At 44.3% G+C, this 17082-nt stretch overlaps 1 protein-coding gene across 1 annotated transcript in view; it reads right to left on the reverse strand.

Moving 5' to 3' along the window:
• Positions 1–2019: 2019 nt before the first annotated feature.
• The window catches only part of LOC149275183 (protein turtle homolog A-like), a 38219-nt gene continuing 23156 nt past the window's right edge, over positions 2020–17082 (reverse strand). The window contains exons 8-24 of the mRNA XM_089504913.1: positions 16753–16904; positions 16046–16163; positions 15750–15891; positions 15266–15411; positions 14903–15045; positions 14493–14633; positions 14282–14398; positions 13864–14014; positions 11290–11413; positions 10043–10218; positions 9408–9658; positions 8966–9050; positions 8522–8695; positions 6532–6577; positions 4187–5731; positions 3694–3839; positions 2020–2240 (exon numbers count right to left, since the gene is read on the reverse strand). Coding sequence (XP_089361039.1) covers positions 2020–2240; positions 3694–3839; positions 4187–5731; positions 6532–6577; positions 8522–8695; positions 8966–9050; positions 9408–9658; positions 10043–10218; positions 11290–11413; positions 13864–14014; positions 14282–14398; positions 14493–14633; positions 14903–15045; positions 15266–15411; positions 15750–15891; positions 16046–16163; positions 16753–16904 — 3878 coding nt within the window. The remainder of the gene's footprint in view (positions 2241–3693; positions 3840–4186; positions 5732–6531; positions 6578–8521; positions 8696–8965; positions 9051–9407; positions 9659–10042; positions 10219–11289; positions 11414–13863; positions 14015–14281; positions 14399–14492; positions 14634–14902; positions 15046–15265; positions 15412–15749; positions 15892–16045; positions 16164–16752; positions 16905–17082) is intronic.

Raw genomic sequence — 17082 nt, forward strand, 5'->3', positions numbered from 1 at the left:
GCATGTACATGTACACACGTGTTTACGTATAAGGGTGATCTTCGTGCTTTGCCTACATGTTACACGAAGTGCCTGAACTGTTCTTGCCAAGCATCAGCATAATGGGATAAACTAGTTGAAAATTGAAAAATTTTGTATAAGAAAACAAGTATTTTGTACGAATTAAATGTATTACATCTATTTGTATTTTCTTTGGGAAAAAAAGTCATTTAATAACGTAATTTGGACGACGTGTAGAAATCTTTGACTTTATATAAGAGCTAGGCAATATCTCATACGCAGAATATTTAGATGTGGCCCTTTAATTTAATCTGAAAATAGCACCAAAGTTAGAATGATTGGATACAGCGCACAGCCAGATTTTTTTAAAAGAAAATTAAATAGCCTACGTAGGCAAGCATTACGATATCCATGTTTTGTCCAAACCCTGTGACAATCTAAACGTGGCGCACGCTCGGCGCCGTACGAATGTACGAAGGATATGCAACCCATAAACAAACTTTGTTAAAACAAAACTGTTGCTTTGCAAACGGTCTTTATATTAAGGGCACAGCGGCCAGATTTTTTTTTTTCAAGCTTCCACGAAGAGGACAGGAAGTTCTTCTGAACGATACGGGTTTATACAGCAAAAGGCCTCCGGCAGATTCCATCTTCCAAACAAAGAACTTCAGCTGTAAGAATAAGTCACCGTGTTCTAAAGGATCGGCTATCGTAAGCACGCTATAGGAAACATGTAACAAGCGGTAGAAAATACTCTTCCCTCCATCACGGATTTAAGGGAAGGGGAAATTAGGCTACATGAGCAACATATTCTTTTGGGCTTAAATGTGCTTCCGTACACAACATTGGGTGCCTGCTAGAGGCAAGCGTTCTTGGCCTGGACTGCATCGCAGAGCCACACAACTACCAAGAATAACAGGATTTTTACAGTCAAGTTCTCAGCACGTCAGCCATGATCCCCCCCCCTCTAAATAAAGGCTGTACAGCACCGAGGTCTCCTTTGCAGCTTGCTTTAAAAGCCACCTTTAGTGCAAACGGCAGTAGGATTGCGCATGGTTGACATCACCCAACCACAAGTCTTGATTGGACACGCACAACATAATTGGTCTTCGGGGCGACTTATTGAGTGGAAAAATAATGAAAGGCAGGGCACTCTGCAATTACAGCAAATCAAGCTGTCTGCTTAGACTATTGTACCAAAAAGCGTTTCACGGGGTAAGTGAAACATGGCTAAGCTTGGGATTTTGCCCAGATAATTAGGTGGAATAAACACTGAAGGGGACAAAAGCATGGCTGTGGGGTTGGGTGTGGATGGGGTAGGTGTGCCGTAGCGTACACACCGGTAAAATGAATCCGACCGTAGGGATGACGTAAGCAATGATTGGTCGTGGCAGACATTGATTCAATCACAGAGCTGCATTCTAAACCTTTCAAAGTGGATATCTCGGCCAGTGACATCACAATGTCAGTATATAGTTTATAACACTATTTGTGCCATTATAATGCAAGCAAATGTGCAGTTCAAAGAATAGCAGACTTGTTATCGCTCTGCAGCCCCATTTGCAAATTAGCTGATTTGCATATAAAGCTGCAGGGTGAAACATTTTTTTAGGCAACACCTATGGATTCATATTCTTTATGGCTGCCCAGATACCCACGTTGGCATTACAAAACTCAAAGGGTAACGGTCCGGAGGCGTTCAGATGTCCTAGGGGCTGAAAGATGATTTTCAGAGCTCTGGGGATGTCGGGCGCACTGCGGGAAAAAAATGGAACATATGTGGCCTTCAAAGGGGCTCACATTAAAAATGCACCAACTCAAAATATTCGTTTTGGTGGTGCACCAAGAAGGGGAACTCTGTGTTTAATTGGCTGATATTAAAACCCTGATGTGTAATTGGCAGGTCTTTCATAAACCTGATGTTGGGGATAGTGGGTAGGATCCACCCAATAATGCCCAGGCGGTTACAGTGTCCTTTCCGGTCTTGTGGTGCATGCCTCGTCCCCTCTTGCAGTGGGGTCATAAGAGCGTCGCTTGCTCGTAACACCCTGCGTAGTGTTTGCTCCTCGTGTGTCCTTTGAGCTCTGCCCGCCGGCGTCTCTGGTACTCCATGAACTCCTCCTTCAGAGCGGCGCAGCGTTCCTCAGGGCTAGACAGAGCCTGCAGGTGCCGGCAGTCCATGGGATCCGTTGACCCCGAACCAGCCGGGGAAAGGCCCGTCTCCAAAGGGAGCTTCATACCTATTGATATGAAATAAAAGGGATGAGCGAGCGTACTGCACACACGCAAAACATTTTAGATAAGCAACGAGATTCGTACTGCAACATTTTGAATGGCCAAAGTAGGATGCTTTTGGGGAGTGTGGTCAGTGGTGGGGCTTCACATAGACTGACACCAATATCTACCAATAGGGCACAAAGACACAACCGAGCGTAAAAATGTATTTTTAAATGTAATCTCATTTGACCAGATGCTGGCTCTTGTATTGTGATTGCGGCTTTTTTTTGTATATTATATATATTTTGCCATCATTTTCTTTTAAGTAGATCCAGCCGTGTAACAGAAGCTTTAGAACTATTTTAGTCTCTCCAGGGAGAAAGATTCACTAAGTGCAGCATTTTACCCAAGGGCTAATCACAGTAATTACAGAAATCACAATAGATTGTTAGTTTTTTCCCCTCCCATCCCTGAGGAGGCTTTTCTGCTTTTACCCTCTTACCGGTGAAAACACAGTACAACGCTTTCACGCCATGGGGCAAGCGAAACTGATCCGTCACCACGGGAAGCACCTTGTCCACCCGCTAAGTTGTAAAATCAATGAATGTCTGCGCTTTTGCAGAAGGAAGTCGCAGGTCCCATGTGACCACCTCGCAATGTACTAAAGCTGAGAGCCACGATATTACATCATATCCCAGGCTTCAGCTTCAATACATGTCAAATTAGGCCTAACCTAACCATATCCACTACACCTAACCACCTCTTACTACATCCCACCCATCCTTGCTACATCCTGCCATGCGAAAGGGCTGGTCCCATAAACAGGGACAGTTGGGACCTATGCTACAGGGCTAGTAACCATCCCAGTCAAAACATGGACAGTGGAATATCCTTGGGAAGCTTTGTTCTAGACCACAGAACAATCTGATGGCTCATAAAAAGCAACTTCCCTGCCTTCTGGATTGTTACCCCATTGCTGACTCCTCTTGAGATTAGCATCTTGAGTAGAACACGAAGCAGATTGTCCCATGACTTAATTTTCTTGAAGTTCCAGGATAAGAGAGGGCCCCATACAGGATTTCCTTGAAGTCCCCTGTTTTTGTCTTCCAGGAATCCTTGGAGTGAGGGCTGTTATTCCCATCACTGGAGTCTGGGCCACTTCACACATTCCCTAGACCTTTCAAAAGGCTGAGGGACTGTGGGCATGACCCCTGTAAGAACTACGGGGAATTTTCCTATCCGTCTTTGTTCCTGTGTGAAAACTTCCCTTCCTGTCACACAAGACACGTGACAGATGGCTAAAAGGTCCTACTCGTTAAATTTGCTTGTGTGTAATTGTGGACCAATTAAATGAACACAGATTTAGTATTTTTTAAAACAAACTTTAAATATGTCAAACATGGCTTTGGAATAGGGAAAAAAAAGCTTGTGTTGGCAGACATTTGAGGCTTAGGAATTAGGTGATACACAACTCACTCTGTCGTTCCACATCTCCAGTGGCAATGGTAGATATGGGTGGTCCGCTGTTACTGCTCCCGAAGACCTGCAGGGAGTCCATGAGATCTGCCTCCAGATTAAAGTCAGAGTCCCACTCATAATTCTCATCCACTGAGGTGTTTCTTCTAATTTAAAGGACAACATCACATTAGTCGACACGTCAAAGAAAATTCTTTAATATGTGTATGGCCACCATTTAGGGAAATTTAATTTTGCAAGAGTATTTTGAACATTTTGTGCATGTACAGAACCATTTTTACTCTAAGAATCACCCATGCTTTTCCTGAGCTTCTACCCCCCCCCCCCCCCCGAGTACATTATAAAACTTTGCAAAGTGTGCTATGGAGGACATGCTTTTAAAGGTGTATATATTTATATTATAATAGAACTGGACTATCATGTTTGCAAACCCTGAAAGACTCTTGCAGCAGTAGAGGGTTGTCTCCATGGACAGTGACCAGCATCAACTCACCTGTTGCTTATGGTGGCCAGTGGGGAATCCTTTCTGTGCCTGTAGTCTTCAGCACTAGAGCCCTGGGACCCCCCGCCGCTGTGCCAGCTGGAGGTTTCACCAAAAGGAGAATTGAGGTAGCTGCCCCCCACAGATTGTGCCAGAGACGGGGGCCTTAAGAACGAGACACTACCTCTGCCACTGCTCTGGCTGGTGAGACTGCTCCTCATCACCTTCTCTGAGCCGTGCAGAAAGAGAGATCTGTCCACTGGCGGTCTCTGCTTTTCTAGGACCTTGAAGTCCGTGAAAACCGAGAAAGGCTGGTCCGTCAGAGGGCATTTGCAGTGAGAGGATAGAGGCTGCTCAGCTCTGCTGTCCATTGGAACCTCACCCAGACCCCAGGGAGCTCTTTGACCTACTTTTAAACGTTCAGTGTTTTCTGGAGGGTGCGTCCATAGCAGACTGCCTGGCAGAACTGCCTTTGTAGGTCCCAGATTGGGCTCTGGAGGTTTCAGGAAAGACTTTACAGGCACAGACTGCTCTTTACTGTTCGTGTAGTCAAGAGAGAACAGTGTGTGGGGAACACAGGGGATCTCCTCCTTTCGAGCCCCACTGGTTCCATCCACATCCATCAACGTCCTGTCCTCCATGCTCAATGCATTTGTGGCTTCCTGCTCTGTACCCCCTGAAGATCCGCTCTCTGAGGTTCTAGCTTGTTCGTCCTCAGCTAGCCACTCGCCGTCCACACTCATCTCCTTAAAGAAAGGAAGGCTGAGATATTGGAGAATGCCACTCTGAGTTGACAAGCTATGCCTCATTTGGCTTTCTTGGTCAATGACTCCCAGAGGTTTCTGCAGCAACGAGGATGGTGCTTCCACCTCGCCACCCAATGCTGAATAAATGTCGTTTTCTGAACCCCTGAGTGTAGATATAGTCCTCTCCAACTCCCCTTTAGTGTGAGTGGGATCTCCGCACCGTGCCTCCTCCACCTTACCGTAAGGCAGAGTCACAGAGGAGGTTACTGGGCTGATGTCTGGGATTCTAAAAGGTTTGGCCTCATCCAGGGGGCTGCTACTGCAGCCAAAGTACTTTCCTTGGCGGTAGCCTGAATCCCGAGCTTCTTTGCGGGCCTGACCTGTGGCCTTCGGTCTTATCTTTACCTCCTCCCTCCATGGATCAGAAGCCCTATCTGGTAGTTGGCTAACTTGCAGGTATGACTTGGCCTGTGAGCATAGGCTGAGGTCAGAAGAATCCCTTGCATTGAATTCTGGGTAGAGGTCTGTCTCCGTCACATAAGGGAAGCCTCTAATGCTCCCTCTGGAAGGCCTTGTCTCGGTCTCCACCACAAACCGTCCGTCGGGCCCACGGCTGATTCTCTCCAGAGGTAAAGACTCACCAACGTTACTTTCATAAATGGTGTACCTGCCGCTCGTGCTGTTCCTGTGGCTTGTGCCCACGTTCCCAGACTTTTCTCCTAATTGTACACATCTTCGAAAACTCTCGTAAGGGGACACTTGAAGCTTGATCCTCATGAGGCTGTCAGGGCTGCCAGAGCCATTAGTATTTCTGAGGAACAAGAGAGGGTGCATCAATTGAGATTTTTGTAAAACAAAACTTCAAAATATAAACAATGGTGGACATGCGTTATCTTTAAGAAATAAGCCATATCATTGTGTTCAAATTACTTTGAGGTCAAGAACTCGTTTGGAGGTCCTAGAGCTATGATTTTAGGTTATGAGCGGAAGCCATTTTATTTGTTTTTTGAAACCTTAAATTCTTCTGAAACATATAGCCAAGAAAATCTACTTTACAAATTTTGAACATATATCAGGATACAGCTGTAGGATACAACGTGGCAGTTTTGTTTCCCTTCTGCATATCTCTAGAAAAGTCAGCTTTTCACTGCCCCATAGCTCTGGTATTACATTGCTGCCCATTCAACTTTATCCTTAAGTTCTTCTCCATTTGATTTACAATGCCATGCTATTTAAGCGGTAACAGCCCCGCCTAACACCCCTGCTGGTATGCTCCATTGGAAATTGGATCCAACTACCCATTGTCAGGTCAACTGGGCCTGCATTTGATTTATGTTAAAATCGAGGTGTGTTTGGCAGACAGGACAGACAATCATGGACCAGTGGATTCTGGAAATTTAAGTAATTGAAACCATACAAGGATGTGATACCTTGTGCGTACAGAAAAGCCAATCAAATTAAGATCTGGCAACCCTGTTGTGTGGTTGGATCCAAAGACATGAAGCCAAAAAGGTCATGATGTGGAGGTGCAGGGACACTCATGGAAAAAGCTACAGACACAGCATGATATGCGTGGACAGGAAGTGGCATCATGGGCATGGAGACACTTACTGTGAAGGAGAAGCGTTCTTGGGTTGTGAGAAGACCATTGGTGCATCTGGAAGGTTATGAGAACACAACAGGGATCAAATGACGGAAAAAAACTGGTGGCAATGCGACCTTTGTCTTCTAGCGACCAACATATGTATGCAACTACAGCCACCACCCCATGCAGAAGCGCACACTTCTCAAAAACAAACGCTGGATACTCCAGATCAGGGAAACGCAAAGCAGCCACAGTAGCTACTGAGATGTCCACTGACTCCACTCGAGTTTTTTTTCCCCCTAACTTTCTTGGTGATCTAGGCCTTTCTTGGCCTTTCTCCCTTGCCACGCTACGATACTGCCTTTAGAATAACACCTGTGGGTTTATAACAATTCAATCAAAACAAATATTCCCAATGCTTTCGGTAGACCAGAGTCAAGATGAACAAATTCTATTTATAGGGGCAGGAACATTGTAACAAATCCATAGAATTCTGATCAGTTTCACGGCTATTTTAACGTAGTACACAAGTTATGGAAGCTGGCACAGACTTCAAACAAAACCAAACACATGTATAGCAGGCATTTTAATAAGACTAATGGGTAGGTGTGTGTCTGGATACAAAAATACTTATTTTGTATGGTGGGTCAAATGTTATTTTGTTTGAAAGCACCAATGTGATTGGGTACAGAGCACTGTTTAGTGTCTGCTGCCCTGTCTCCATTATACCCAGACAGCTTTCCAAAGACAAATGCCTGTTAAAGAACTAAAGTCATTCCTTGTTCGCAGAATATTACATCTAATGTTTAAATTGGAGTGGTCAATGTGCTGTAACAATGTATAAAGGTGGATAAATTACATGTATTCTTGTGTTTAGAGCATGCACCATGTTTTTCTAAATACTTGCTTTGTTACTAGTGCAGCACAGGAAATAGTGATTTTTAAGGAAAAGTTGTAAGCAGTTTCTGTAATTCTTCAAAATATGCCATCACAAATTAAATACAGCGGGTGATTTTTTTGTTATTTTTCAGATTGATCATATTTAAGATAAGCATGCCAAAGTGCGTCCCCCGGAAGACAGATTGCCATGTGAGGTGCACAGGCAGGATCAAAACGGAGACATCAATACGGAGTGAGCAGGAAAATGGGGGTGAGAAGCAGCGAAGAAGTCGTCAGAAGGGTTTGTCCAAAATTCACGCTAATTTTAATGCTGATTTTTGGTGGGATGGGATTGCTACCTGTGACCATGTGTTATAGTAATGGCTATTATGGAACAGTTATATTTGATTGTGGAACTATTAAAAAAAAAAAAAGGTCTGCACAATAATTAACAGACTCAAAAGACCAAACCAGATTTCATTGCACCGCTGCCTTCTGTCCCAGTGTGCAGGGCCTGTCGCCAGAGTCCATAACCCCGTCAGATACTGACTGCTGATAGGCTCTGGCTGTATGGATGCTGCTGGTAATCGCCTTACTCTTAGGAGTTAAACATTATCCTTGAGCTCTATATTCTGCTGTTACCGATAAGGTTCTTTACAGATTTGGGGAACTTACATTTTATTGGGCGCCTGCCCAGTTTGGTTTTCCTGGCAACAATGATAAAAAGAAAGCAGCTTTTTGTGTATTCATTTTCACTTTGTGCAGGGAGTGGTGGCTGTATGGCTACAGAGTTGGGTTATGCGATGAATTAGGAGGCAAATACTTTCACCAAAGCAAAAGTTTACAGGAGACTCAAATTCTTCACTCTGCTTTATAGAGGGCTGACCCTGGGAAACATCTCCCATGAGAAGCTCCTCCATTACACAAAGTGAACATGGCAAATTCATTGTGACAAGTGATGTCTGATAGAGGACCAGGCAGCATTTTAGGGCTTATCACTGTCAGCGAAGGATGTGCCCAAAACATTTGTTAAACTGCTTGTTAAAGTTATGTCTAGACAAACCCTGGAATTCTCCCCTGCCCCCATATCGTTCATACATGCCAACCCCTAAGCCCACATCTTGAAGCCAGCCATACCTTGCTGTCTGCGCTTCTGGCGTCTCCTTGCACGCCGCCGGTTCATCATGCAGGCCGCTACAATGCCAAGGATAACGGCCAAACTCAGGAAGCAAGCGCCTCCCACCACGCCAGCCAGAAGAGGCTTTTGCTGGACGTCTGGGTGCTCTGTCTGTGACGGGTATACCTTCATCCCTGTACAACAATCACAAAACCCTAGATCAGGACGCCTGCCAGCAGTGCCCTGGCATTAACCAGGATAAGCGAAACTGCAGATTGCGACAGTTCCAAACACTTCTAAATTTCTGTACCTAAAAAATACACCCCATCCACTTCCATTCCTCATAAATTCCTTTGAGTTATTTCCATTCTGGTTAACCCGTTACTAGTCTTTGGCACTCCGCCTAAAGCATAATCATAGCGACCTCTAGGTTCAAGAACATGAGATCTAGTCATTGCACTTACCTGCGGTAGAGATGTTTACAGAGTTACTGGGGTTACTGATATAATCTCCGGCGAATGCCACAAGACGGAACTCATACAAAGCGTCCTGCAAAAGAACCTTATTAAAACTCAGCCGATTCATCTAAATGAGCTACATGGTGCAACCGGCAAAGTTAAACCGGTACTCTCTGGTGTGTGAATGAGTCCTCAATGACACTATTATATTATATATATATATATATATATATATATATATATATATATATATATATATATATATATATATATATTTAGGAGTTGGTAATACATGGTACAAAATGCTACTTTTATCGACCTATAAATTGGTACCTGCCAAGTCTTTGCATGCACCGTTATTTGAGCAAGCAATTTTTCACTGTTTCACAGCATCACCTAGTGGCTGACTGTCATATGTGCCATCTGGACCCTGAAAAAACTTCCTTACCTTGACCAGGCCAGGAACAAGTATCTGGGTTTGAGACGGAGGTATAGACTCATCCAGTAACTCCCATGCCCCTTCATCCCGTCTGCCTTCCAAGCCGTACCCGCGAAGGGGCAGGGAAAAGCGAAGAGGGGGAGCCCACTGTAGCAGTACCCCAAGGGCAGTTTCATTGGCAGATAGAGAACATGGCGCGGATAAGATATCTTGAGGGTCTGTGGTAGGGACAGGAGGGGGTAAGGTGGTTGGTGGGGTACCTGAGAGAGGTCAAAAGTACTGATTAGTCAGATTATAGCACAGAGGAAGAACAAAATACGTACAGAATTAAAGGGACCATATCAGAAACAGGGCGTTTTGAATAATTTGCGTAGGCTTTCTGGTATATTACGTTGCTATGACCTGCGCCACTGCTTCATACCACCTTCAATAAAAGAAAAGTTTTTATAAATATAATAGGGATATGTTTTAAATAGCGGCAGTACATTTTCATGATAGTGTCCCTTTAAAGAGCACGAGAATAAAGAGGTGTTAGTAAGAAAGGGACAATGTGTGGAAAAACAGAACGAAGGGAAAAATGGAAGAATAAAAAAAAAAGGGCCGCTTACTAATAGGCCCTGGTTTAATCCGTCCAATGTACTCACTGAGTGGAGAGGAAGACACGATTTCGCTGAAAGGTCCGCTGCCCAGTTTGTTCTGGGACAGGACACTGAACTGATACACCGTGTCTGCCTGCAGATTCTGCACCAGCAGGTGGCTGGCATCCGCAGGGGCAGGGATGGAGAGCCACTCATGGTGACCACGTGTCGTACTCTTCATCCTTGGGGCAGAAATATTACAGTAAGACAGAACCGTGAAAGACACCAATAGCAGGTACAATCTGAAATAGAACTTTTCGTACAGGAAAGCAAACCTGTTCACGTAAACCTGTCACCACCAAAACTACTGAGCCCTGAAGGGCTTTTTGTTTTTAAAAAACAAAACAAAATGGTTCAGGTGTTGTAACCATAGTAGTTCAAACCGAATTTAGTTCACATGCTCTGGAACTTAAAACCAGGAAAATCTTGAAATTGTTTGGGGGGAAAAAAATCCATTTGCAGAGTCAAATACGATGAGTTATAATACCTTAAAGTAATCAAACCTGTTTAATATGCCAGAAATTCATATTTTTGGGTGTGACAGGCCCACAGACGTCGTAAAACAGCAGTGTATGGCTATGCTGGATCATGGGACAAACTGGAAGCAGGGTTGTTAGTATATTAGGTGGGACTTGCTCCCCTATCGCTTAAACAAATGGAAAGAAACCTCTCCCGATGTGAGCAGGAACAATTGGTCACTAGAGAGATCAAGAGAGGTTCTAGGGTCCAAGATTCAAATGTTGCAAATACTTAAGAGTTTGTTCAGTTGGGCAATGAGTTCAGACGTTCTGTACAGTATAAGGTTGTTTAAAAACATTCACAGACATTCACACAAAATTACCTCTGGCTCATTATTACATTCTTTGGCAAAATCCATATGTGTGTCTATGTTTTCATCCAAGTGTTATTGTTTAGAAAGTACTTGTATTTTGAATATGTCTCCTGCGGTAGGTGCACCAATAATCTCCTCTGGTTAGGGGGGTTCTCATTGATAAATAAGTCTATGTCTGCACCATCTAGGAGAAGCAGTATGTGGAAGATAGGGAGATCTTTGACCCCAACCCAGCCAATAGTTTACTCACTTAGAATCAAGATTTCTCAAAAGCTCAGAGTGGGAGAAACAGTAGTTTTCCCAAAACGTTTACTTTGTAAGAGGGAGACCTAATATCTTCTCAACAGATCGCGTCCTCCGATGCCTAAAAAGATCTTGGCTCTCTGCAGGTTAGTAAGGGATTGTTAGCGGGAAGACTCACAGCGGAGCATACCAGACGCTGAACCTTTGGAAATATCCTCCATCGTATCCGGGTATCCAGGATACATTCACAGCCGACACCAACGGCTGGGCAGAGACTTTGCTTACAGTGTGGGGGCTTGTACCTGAAAAGACCAGAAAGTCAGCTTGAGTATACACCGAATAAAACTCAAGGGGTTGGGACACCAAGCTGAGATTTGACTACTTTCAACTTGATTTTTCGAAAGGGCAGAAAGTAAATCACCTTAGAATTTATTTTCTTGGTCATTTCCGGTAGCATGGCAGGAGAGGCTCTGCCTATCCAGGTAGGGCAGGAAATAAAACTCCCAGAATTCCCACATCCCCAGTGAAAAACCAAGACCAAATATAAACCAAAAAATATTTGTCCCTATTAGGAAGGGACAAACATTTTTTGCTACCAGAAGCGACCAAGAAAGGAAATTCTTGTGTAAGAATTTACTCTTTCTAGCTCACCTCCGGTAGCAGGGTAGAGGATGTAACAAGGCTACAGGTTGGGATCCAAAACCACAGACTGCAAGATCTATAGCGCTTAATAAACGTGTGCACACTCTTCCATACTGCCGCTCTCAAATCTGATTCCATCAAAAACTGGATGCCTCTGCCCAAGATGCCGAGACAGCCCTTTAGAAAGAGCGAGCTGTAAGTCCCAAAGGAGGTTTTCCCGGCTGCCTTGTAGGCATCTGAAGTTCTGGAAACTACTGATACTTTTCTAGGTCCAGCGAAGACCACAGATTGGTTGATTTTCTCCAAGAGGTTCTCTAGGTAGATCTAGAGAATGAAACTGTTCCCTTTCATTCCTTGGATTGGGGCAAGTAGAACTCAAAAAAAAAAATAAAAAAATAACGAAGGCACGGCGTTACGGCTGACAGGACCTGAATCACATTGGTTCTCCTGGCTGATGTCAAGGCTGAGGAGAGAAAATTCATAGTAATGTCTAAGGGTTCGAATGGAGCCATTCTTAAGGAATAAGCCAAAACTTAAGGAACAAATTGAGATCCCAAGAAGGAGAGGTCTTCTAAAGGGTCGAATTCTAGAGGCTGCCAGTAAGACGCGTTTGACCCAGGGATTAAGAGCCAGGCACTCAAAAGGGCACTCAATGCTGCAAAATGAACCTTCAATGAGGCATGAGGGACTGTCTTGAAATACTTGCTTTAACAATTCCAGAATCCAAAACAGATTCCTTCAGGCTGAATCTGCCTCAAAGACCACCAACAGTTGTACAGCGCTACGGCTTTTGATGGCGCTATATAAAACAATAAATAATAATAAATAACAGTTAAGCTCTTCCAGACTTTGCCGTAACATAAGACTTTCTTCCTGCTTTGCATCAAGGTCCTGACGATTTCAGAGTGACAATTTAATCAGTCTCTCCCTTTCTTCAGAAGTGCTGGACCTGGATGCCTGATCAGGCTTTGTTGAAGATCTGGCATGACATCCAAGGTCACCGACAGACAGATGAACTCTGGGTACTAGATCCTCATGGGCCAATCTGGAGCTATCACCCATTTTCCTCAGAACATAAAGCCATAGACTCTTCTCAAATGAGTTTTCAAGATGGGCTAAGGGCTGGGCCTCTGGAGACAAAAGAATTGGACCTTCTTGTTTGTTGAAAAGGCCATGATGTCTATCTCTGGTAAGCCCCACCTTTTCGAAATCACCTGAAAGGTCGCTTGATTCAGACCCCATTTGCCCAGCAGGATGGGTAGTCTGCTAAGATAATTGGCTGTCCAATTTCTCTGTATAGAGGAATAAAGATCCTCACTGGTGTATTTAATGGATGGATGTCTTTCAGGTTGTGAAATCTTAACCTGAAGTATAAGAGCGTATAGGAGAACTCTTAGTCTTCACCCAATCTTTTATGCAGGAGGAGCATAACTTCCTAGAGGGGTCAGACAGGGTAGCCTTGCACTTCTTATAGGCAGTATGCCTTGTCTTAGAAGCATTTTTTTTGTTTGTTTGGTTTTTTTTTTAGGACCCCCAGCATCCTCAGGCAACTCAGGCTTGAACACTGGGGATGTGGTCATGTTCCGGGAGTTTAATTTCCTGCCTTACCTGGATAGGCAGAGCCTCTCCTACCGTGCTCCTGGAAGCGAGCTAGAAAGTATGTTTATTATAAACCTACCACTACTTTATTAGTGGGCAATAGACATGCCAACTCCAGAGACCAAAACTTGAACCACTCATGGTTCCTACCAATTACAATAAAGTTAATATCTAGACTGGATAATGTTCCAACTACAGTTCTGTTCATCCTGCAACAGGATGGAAGTTATGGCCCTACACCATTTCTGTTTCAATGAGCCATTGCCTTTAATATCAAGAGTTTGTATGAGAAATACACCTCTTGCACCTCTTTTTGAAAGTCCAATGATTGTTTGACAAAGATATTTCTCATTTGGAGCACTATTATTGGAGACAATAATGAGGTTGCAACTTACAGGATTCTTGGTAATGAGCTGCCTTTAACAGCATAAATCTATCAAGACCGGAAAACGGAGCAGGGTATGAAATGCAGGCCTCCATCACTTGTAAACAATGACAGTTTAGTCCTCACCCAACACATAGACAGCGGAGCGTGCGCTAATCCTGGCCACGTTATTAGCTGCAGTGCACTCCCAGGTACCATGCTCATCTTTCGTGAGTGGTCTGAAGACCAGGCTGCTGTTGGCATCCATTTGGGCAGCGCTTCTCCCTGGAGCACCCAGCTGTTGAATAAAACACTTGAATTTAGTCATTTCTCTAGCTCCCTATTGCTGCTAATATCTGTGTGCATGGAGGGAGTCGGGGGTTGCTATGGCTTTTGATCTTTTGGTGGGAATTGAGCCATAGAAATTCCTAGAGACTCTAGGAACAAGGCTATGATGTCCTAACACCTGGCGTCTAACTTGATGATCTCATGAGGAGCTGAATGGGTTTGTATTCTTATTCTAAATTGGTGGACTCTTATGTGATGTGCCTTTGGTATAACTCACTTTTGCCCAGCTGATGACAGGAGGTGGATCTCCAGAGGCTGCACAAGGAATAATGAGTTCTCTGCCAACATCTTGAAAATACTCCTCCTTGGGTATTATTGTGAATGATGGAGGGTCCTAAGGATTACAAGGAAGTGTTCGACGAGTGATAGGAAAGACATCAAAGCTATACTACATCCTTTGTAAATGTTCACATAATCGCCTAGCTTACCTTCAGTACGACCTGTGTCGGTGAGGACACTCCGGCTGTACCATAGCTGTTATAAGGTGTACATGTGTATGTTCCGAGAGCATCGTCATTTGCTGTGGTAACCACCAGTGAGCCATCTTCTTCAAGATACCAACCAGGGAACTAACAAGAGACAATTAGATTTAATCATCTCTACATGCGAGACCCTCAGCTACTGGCTCATGGACTTTCGTGTAGCAAAGCCTTACAATGTGATTTGTAGGTTTTCAGACATCTTAAACATTTATGACATCTGCTTTGTGAGGTGTAACTCATTTTGAACAATTTGAGAAGTTCCTAATAGATTTTACAACATGAGGAACAGTCAAGAGAAAGGGCTTTCCTGCAGGACCTTGGGAAGATCAGATCCAATATCTTGACAGAGGGTGTACCTTTTCCAGTTCTAGTGGCACGCCATCCTTGGTCCAGTTGACAGAGAGTAAAGGCGGGTTGGCTCTGGCCGGACACCTGATAATGCCCCGCATCCCAATAGGTAGGTAGGTCTCTGGAGGCATGTCTGTCACATAGGCTGGATCTACAGAGAACATGGAACCACAAACATGATTACTCCTGCAAAAGTAACTAAGCGCATAAACCCATTATGACAGCAGCTTGGGCGGGCCTTTAAGAGGCACTTAAAGGGACAGTATCATAAAAATATATATGTTTTTAAAATATCAAAATACTAGCAGAATTGCAAATAAATTCATCCCAATATATCATAGTTCTCTACAGAGCGAGCGACTTGTACGTACGCAACACAGTGAGGTAGGCGGAGGCCGAAGGGGACTTCCACATCCCGTTGCTGGGAATGCAGGTGTATTTCCCAGCATCCTCTGGAGTGGCCTGCTGGAGAAGAAAGCTCCCATCCACCAAAATTCGGACCCTGGACTGGAGATTACTAGTGGAACATGAAGGTTGGTTAATTTGAGCTTTACCCTGTAGATATGCCAAGAGCAGTAGACGATAAAAATATTGTGTCCATTTTACAATGGGGTGCCTTTGGCCAGTCGTTTTTATCACAAATGGCCAGTGAGATTTTATCTATACACCAGAAGTCTAAATGCAGGAACAACCATATGCTGCAAAGTCAGTTTTCATCACTGCCGGGTGAAGGAGCATCCTGATCTGCCATTGGAGAACTTGTAGGTCATTGACAGTTTATCAAGAACTCACAATGAAACTGTTTCATCAGTTATATCAGAGTAATGTGGCTGTGCTGGGACGTCTCCCATTTACCTGAGGAGGTATACATTGGTGCTTCCCAGAAACCAGCTGTAGGTCAGGTTGGCCGGGTAGGCTTCAGCCTGGCAGGTCAGAAACACATCCTGTGACACGTTAACTGTTGTATTCTCAGGAGGAACCACAATGGTTGGAGGACCTGAGCAGGACAGACAAGGGTTCAGTCTCCAGGTTCCCACAAGGAGCATCAAGCCTTAGCATAATGTAGTGATTTTTAAACAAACCTCTGAGTTTCAGAGGTGGAGATGGAGAAACCAGGCTACTGGTATTTATGAGCGTCAGATGTTGGTTACCTTGGACTAATACGCGGCTGGTGTGCATGATTTCCCCTTCTTCACTGGAAGCGTGGCATGTATACATCCCAGCGTTGGAGCGCTCCACCCCCACGATGCGTAATGAACCATTGTTTATCTGAAGGGTATAAATTAAAGACTTTTCTCATGCATCAGCTGTTCTGGCATTACCTACTTTGAATGTGTCGTAAATAACCTGGACATGCTAATGTGACTTAGTAATATAACTGGTTAATTCTAATGATGTTAGTATGGTGCAGCGCAGCAGGCAGACACTAGGGGGCAGCAGATTCACACTAATTAAAGCTTCTGAATTCAGGCAGAATGGGAGAATGACAATCCCCCTTTGTTTAAAAGCCGATACTGTGCACCCATCTGTTTGTTCTATGAAGCTACGCAGACACAATGGATGGCTTCACGATGGCCAGCTTGAGTAAACAGTCGCAAAGCCTCGCACAAAACACACAAAAATCTGACTGGGTACAGATTTCAGTTTCTTTTGTGTTTAGTGTAAAATATCCTATACATTTAGAATTGCCCCGGAGTGGTTTTGCACTTGAGGCACGCAGGTGTCACTTGGGAGATGTCAGTGTGATGTCAGAGGCTGACGCTAACTAAATGAGGAGCTTCTCATGAAATGGTCTGTGAATCAAGCCATGTCTAATCCTCCTAAATGTGGCTCCCTTTAATCCCATGTTAGCACTCACCTGGATCCCGTCTCTGCTTTCCAGAATGACATCATCTCTTTTCCATAAGATAACAGGCTGAGGGTTCCCGTAAGCCACGCATGTGAGAGTCAAGGTGTCTCCAACGCGCACTTCCACATACATGGGCGGAGTCTCGTGGAAACTGGGTGGGGCTGAAGGGAAAAATAAAGGCATTTTAGATAATGAAGCATGCACAACGTTAACCAAAGATTCAGAGAGTGGCGGCGTATGGGACCTCTTGAATGTCACTGGGGTCCTCATTGCACCGGACATTATGTAGAGTTGCTAAACATGGAGCAGTTACCATGGAGAGCCACGTAATGTTTCTCA

This window comes from Sceloporus occidentalis, unplaced genomic scaffold, assembly GCF_023333645.1.
Source record: "Sceloporus occidentalis isolate IW3139 unplaced genomic scaffold, rSceOcc1.0.p SCAF_296, whole genome shotgun sequence".
Lineage (NCBI taxonomy): Eukaryota > Metazoa > Chordata > Lepidosauria > Squamata > Phrynosomatidae > Sceloporus > Sceloporus occidentalis.